General features: G+C 52.7%; 1 protein-coding gene across 1 annotated transcript in view; it reads left to right on the top strand.

The window, feature by feature from the left end:
* Positions 1-6,374, top strand: part of LPCAT1 (lysophosphatidylcholine acyltransferase 1) — a 53,955-nt gene that overhangs the window by 34,569 nt on the left and 13,012 nt on the right. Inside the window, exons 6-9 of the mRNA XM_003802016.2 lie at positions 417-475; positions 2,226-2,260; positions 3,399-3,453; positions 5,368-5,450. Coding sequence (XP_003802064.1) covers positions 417-475; positions 2,226-2,260; positions 3,399-3,453; positions 5,368-5,450 — 232 coding nt within the window. The remainder of the gene's footprint in view (positions 1-416; positions 476-2,225; positions 2,261-3,398; positions 3,454-5,367; positions 5,451-6,374) is intronic.

Genomic DNA, 6,374 nt, shown 5'->3' with positions numbered 1-6,374 from the left:
TATAGCATGAGGACGCTCACTTCCCACAGGCCCCTCCCAGTGCTGACCACCCCGACCCATAGGATGGATGGAGCTTGGCCAGTCCTGTGGACCCCCAGCTATAGCACAGGGACGCTCACTTTCAACAGGCCCCTCCTAGTCTGTGTCCATTTCAGCTGTGCCCTCATTCTGTGGCATTTTTGTGTCCTAGTCTCTCACTGGCTAGTGCCCTGACCCTGGAGCTCTGCCCTGGGTTGATGCTCAGGAGGGACATTGGGATCATCCAGGTAGTAGTGACTCTGTTGACCTGTTGACCAGAAAGGCCTAAGTAGAAAAGCTGATTGACTCCAGACCAATACAGGCGTGCGGCCCGGGCTGCACCCTCCCTGCATCACCCGCAGCCACAGAAATGAAGTAGCTGTCTATTTCCTTGGCAGGTGCGTTCATCCCCGGTGTCCCCGTACAGCCTGTGGTTCTACGATACCCTAATAAACTGGTGAGTTGTGTTTTCCTGGGGTCAATGCTAGGGTGAGGCAGCTGGGCAGGAAGGTTTTAAGGTGTCTGTGTCCCTGCGTCTACGCTGCGATATTGAACAGGGCACGACAAACTCCAGGGATGCTTAGCAACCCTCTCTCCAGCCTCAGCCCCGGGACTGTGCCGCACATAGGCCTCTTCTACAGTTTCCAATAAGCCTCATGATTTTAAATTGACATATGAAAGACACATGAGCAGTGGCCCTGACATTGTGGAGAGAGACCCTCCGCCCCCATGTCCTCAGCTGTTCTCAACACCCAGCTCACCCTCCAGGCAGTTTTTTAATTCAGGACTTTCAATTTCAGGAGGGATGGAGGCAGGAGGGAAAAGAATTGGCATTACAGCTAACCAGCCTTTATCTGCCTCTGTCAGTGCACAAGGGTTTGTTTAAGAACAAAATTAACAGAGGGATACTTGAAGCTCAACTCCTGGGGCGACTTTACCGGGCCCCCACCTCAGGGTGGAAGGCCCAGATGAGGCCTCAGAGCGGGTCCTGGCCTCCATCCTGCCCCCCACAGGTGCAGCCAGCACCCTAGCACCATGCACCTCCCAGGCCTGGTCCCAGCTCCCCAGGGCACCTATTCAGTGCCACCTGCACTGTACCTGCTGCTGTGACCCTTCTGAGCCATTTCCTCACCCCTGGACCAGGCTCTTGCAGCAGAAACGGCTCACATGGACACACCTTGCCTACAGCCCTGGCCCAGCCCTGGCCGCCCTGTGGCTCTTCCCGGCAGAGTTGTCCGTGGCTGCTCAGTGCTGTGAGCTGCTGCACACAGCTATTCACCTTCATGGTGGCAAAGGAAAGCTCGCTGAGAGACACACAGGGGCCATGACAAGGAAGAATGAATGTAACAAATACAGTGGTCTGTGTGGGCACAGGGGTTTTCAGCCCACCCACTCCAGGATCTGGCCTGCGTGATGTCAAGGTTTGTGCCCCAGCCTCTGCACCTGTGGGCTGCACTCTACCAAGAAGGGGCAGGTGTGTGGACAAGGCTCAGAGAGGGCAGTTAATGCATAAGCCAGGGCCATGGCCACAGAGACCGGAGGATTCTAGACCATGTTTAACAGAAGTGGTGCCCATTAGCCAGGCCTCTGGAGGCTCACTCTAACCCCTCTCCACCTGAGCCACAGAAGCCACACCCTAGAGGCAGCTCCTGGGAGTAAAACAATCCAGAATAAGGGACTTGCCATCTTGTGTAGAAATCTATATTTGTGAAGCTTGTTTCAACTTGTTTGAAGCAATGTGGCTTTAACTGGCCTCTCCCAGAAGCATTCAGCTCAGTGCATGGAAGCTGAGCGTCCACCTGTGTGAGGTGATGGTGTCAGGCAAGAACAGACCAGTTGGCTGGCAGGAGGCCGCAGTCTGGGGATGGAGCTTCAGAAACACCCCTAGCGGGTGGCCCTGGGTCTGCTCTTGGCTGAGGAATACCCAGAAAGGGAGGGCAGAAAAGGGCTGGGTCGTGACAAAATTGGTGACCTTGGGGCTCAGTAGGGTCTGGGTCCTTGGGCCCTGGGCATTTGGGAGTGAGCGCCCTCCTCTCCCTTGCCCTAGTGCCTCTGTGGGGTTGGAGATGGGCACGGCTGAGGCGAGCACACGGAGACACCAGACGCCCAGCCCATACTGACTACACAGCAGTGCCCTTTAGAGACCCGTGGGCCTAGAAATTTTGCTCCAGAGTGAAAGTAACTGTATTCTGTTCTTTCTTCCTCAGGACACCATCACGTGGACGTGGCAAGGTCCTGGAGCGTAAGTTGGAGGCCACATGTCCTCTTTGTCCTATCATCCTGTGAATGGGGAATGTCCTGTGCTCTAGTTACTGTGGCAGTGGGGACTTTAGCAGTTAGGTGCAGCCGGTGTGAGAACTCAGGTGCACATGCAGCCCTCTCATGTTCCTCAAGGGTGTCTGGTTCATGTCCAACGGGAAGGTGACTGAGTCTTTGTCCCATCTCAGGTTTCCCAGTAATGACCATCACCCCCCTGGTGGCCCCAATAAAGAAAGCAGAGATTCTGGTGTTTCCAGAGGCCCTAGAGTGCAGGCACAGGGCAGGGCAGTGCCAGAGTAGGAAGGACAGGGACTGCTGTGGTCAGTGTACCTGTCCCTGAGACAGACTCTGAAGACAGGCCGTGCAGTGGCTAACAAGCCCATGGAAACCAGGAGCTGAGCTTCTGGGGACTACGTCTATCTAGGCTGATATCTGGAGGATGGTGGCCTGAGGGAGCATGTGGGGCCCAGGGACTTCGGGAGGCAGTGGTCTGCCGGCACATCTGGGTGGCCCTGTTAGGTGTCAGTGCTTCTCATGCTAGAGCTTGGCAGGCGATCCATGAGCAGTTAGCTGCAGTGGGAGAAGAGCTGGGAGGATGTTCTGGGGATCTCAGAGGCCTGCATGACAGAGTGGAAAGGGATTGGTGTAGAAGGAGTCCAGAGGTGGACTGTCCATCAGGGGACCTAAGCCCAAGGATAGAGCTTTCAGTGGCCCCCTGCCCCAACTCCTGCTAACAAGGAGGTTAGGAACTCTGGGGCCAGGCTTCGGGGTGGCATGAAATAGGGCCTGTGCTGCCTGGGGATGGCTGTAAAGGGACAGGCTTGGGGTGGACAAGGTCTCCTGAGGTGGAGGGCAAACTTGGGGAGATGAACCAAAGATGCGAGCAGGTATTGGATGAGAAAAGTGCAGACCCCATCTAACCAAAGGAGCCACATTTTAACATTTGGGTTTGAGCTAGGGAAGGCTCAGCCTCCCTTCGGAAGGGTCGTTAACTACACAGCAGTGCCCTTTAGAGACACGTGGGCCTAGAAATTTTGCTCCAGAATGAAAGTAACTAAAAGATATTAAGAATAGTAGCTTTTAACCAGACTTGTAAATCTATTCAATGTGATGTTTTTAAGGTTAAAAATCCTGTGGCTTACCCTGTGTCAGTTTCACAATCAAGTGGAAATTGAGGTTTGTATAAATACAGTGTTACGGGTGGCTGAGTTCTGTGACCTGTGTAGACACAGTGCTACACATCCTGAACCAGTCTGGATACAGCCTTACCTGGCATGCCCTGCCCATCATGTGGACCCCTCTCCATTTCTCAGGGCTCCATGGAGGGGCCTCCCCATCACTTTGCATCAGTTAGTTTTCCTTGTATGATTTTGAACCATTCCGCTAGGATTTTTTAAATCGAGAAAGCTAACTTTAATAGTTTAAGGGTATATTAAATAGGCACGTGCAATGAATAATTTTTTTAGCTTTTAGTTTCACCTGATGCTAATACTGAATTCTTGCTGTTAAAAGCCTGTCACCATCCTCTGTTCAGTACCTCATCTAACAGTGGACCTGCCACCCAGTCCTTAGCCTGTGGGGCTCCAGGGTCATGGTGCCTGTCCTCTTGGCTAAGTGAAGTACAGTCACTTAGGTACAGCCTGTAAATTTTTATCTGAGTGGTTAAGGAAGTTTCTTTTCTTAAAGAGATAAACTAATATGCTATTTCTACATCTGAAAATTAAAGATGAGTCATATACAACTTAAATATTTAATAGAACAATTTGCTACCTTCCAGTAAATATTGCAGAGTAATGCTAAATGTATAAATCAGCCTGGCTTTCTGTGAAGCGCTTCACTTCCGCAGAAGATAAACTGTTCCATTTGCAAAGCACCAGCCCAAGTGTCTTGTCTGAGCCTGAGGCTGGTGATCCCTGCTGATCAGGGTGCTTGATATGACTGGTTCTGTCCTGGCCAGGAGGGAGTGCAGGCCAATCTCCAAGGACAGAATCCTGGAGTGTGAGCTTATGTTTCTCTGGGGCTCACCACTTTTAAGCAGCTCTACTTCAGACCTGGTTGCTCATTTTAAGAAACTGAATTCCTAGCCAGTTGTGGTGGCTCACACCTGTAATCCTAGCACTTTGGGAGGCTGAGGCGGGTAGATTTCTTGAGCTCGTGAATTTGAGACTAGACTGAGCAAGAGCAAGACCCAGTCTCCACTAAAAATAGAAAAATTAGATGGGCATTGGGGTAAGTGCCTATTGTCCCAGCTACTCCAGAGGCCAAGGCAAGAGGATCAGTTGAGCTAAAGAGTTTGAGGTTGCTGTGAGCTAGGACATCACAGCACTGTACCAAGAGCAACAAAGTGAGACTGTCTCCAAAAAAAAAAGAAAGAAACTGAATTACTTTGCAAAATCATACTAAATGTCTTTACTTGTGTTGTTCATATGTGATTCTAATGTTAGTGTGAGGAGCCATGACAATTTATAGAATTTTTAGAAATGTAGATTACAATTATACAGCGAGAATAGTTAGGATTTCAGAATGCTCCTACATTCTTAAATATGGGTTAAAGAAAAAGTAATCCGAGCTAGACCTTTGCCTTCTCATGTGGAGCAGGGGCTGGGTGTGGGGCTTACAGAATGCTGTGTAAGCATTTACTCGGCAAGGGCATGTTACTAGAATGATTTATTTTAACTCCAAAATGCTGTAGGTGGCAAAAAACTACTAATGGTGTGTTTCAAATGTAGAAATAATTTGCTGTGCTATCCCAACACAAAACTGACCGTTAGGAATGGAAATACACAAGTAATTCTTTCACAATTAAAGTCCAGGCCCCTCCCTGAGGCCCAACACAGTGTGCTGTGAGTGAGACCGTCTGCCTGGGGCACTCCTGGGAGCAGCGGGGACTGTGAGCTTTCCGGTGCACGTGTGTGGATGTGTGTGGATGTGCATGTAGCACGTGCATCACCTGTGCACAGACCTGTGTCAACATGGAAGGTGACCCTGACAGGTGTTTGGCAGACCCTAATTCTGCAGACAGGCAGTTTGGTGGTGCTGTGAGGGCAGCAGCGGGTGCTCCTGGAGTTAACATGGCTTCTCTGTGTATAGTTCCTTCCTGTCTACACACCCTCGGAGGAGGAGAAGAGGAGCCCCGCACTGTATGCCAGCAACGTGCGGCGCGTGATGGCCGAGTAAGTGACTGGGGTCTGTCCCCGCTCCCATCTTACCTGTGGCAGGTGGCACTCAGCCCTGAGCTGCAGCCAGTCACCCAGGAGGGTTCCCTGCCACCCCCGAGACCTTGACACAGTGGGTCACCCAGGAGGCTCCCTGCCACCACTGAGACTGCCACATCGGGTCACCCAGGAGGGCCCCATGCCACCCCCAAGATCCTAACACAGCAGGTTACCCGGGAGACTCCCCTGCCATCACTGAGACTCTGCCACATCAGAGTCACCCAGGAGGGCCCCCTGTTGCCCCAAGATCCTGACACAGTGAGTCACCCAGGAGGACCCCCTGCCACAGCAGGTCACCCAGGAGGCTCCCTGCCACCCCTGAGATCCTGACACAGCTGGTCATCCAGGAGGCTCCCTGCCACCCCTGAGATCCTGCTACAGTGGGTCACCTAGGAGGCTCCTGCCACCCCTGAGATCCTAACACAGCGGGTCACCCAGGAGGCTCCCTGCCACCACTGAGACCCTGCTACAGCAGATCACCCAGGAGGCTCCTGCCACCCCTGAGATCCTAACACAGCGGGTCATCCAGGAGGCTTCTGCCACCCCTGAGATCCTAACACAGTGGGTCACCCAGGAGGCTCCCTGCCACCACTGAGACCCTGCTACAGCGGATCACCCAGGAGGCTCCTGTCACCCCTGAGATCCTAACACAGCGGGTGACCCAGGAGGCTTCTGCCACCCCTGAGATCATAACACAGCGGGTCATCCAGGAGGCTCCTGCCACCCCTGAGATCCTAACACAATGGGTCACCCAGGAGGCTCCCTGCCACCCCTGAGATCCTGACATAGCTGGTCATCCAGGAGGCTCCCTGCCACCTCTGAGATCCTGACACAGCTGGTCATCCAGGAGGCTCCCTGCCACCCCTGAGATCCTGACACAGC

The sequence above is a fragment of the Otolemur garnettii genome, unplaced genomic scaffold (genome assembly GCF_000181295.1).
Source record: "Otolemur garnettii isolate 467f Iridium unplaced genomic scaffold, OtoGar3 scaffold00226, whole genome shotgun sequence".
NCBI lineage: Eukaryota > Metazoa > Chordata > Mammalia > Primates > Galagidae > Otolemur > Otolemur garnettii.
This window is presented reverse-complemented; position numbering and strand designations above follow the sequence as displayed.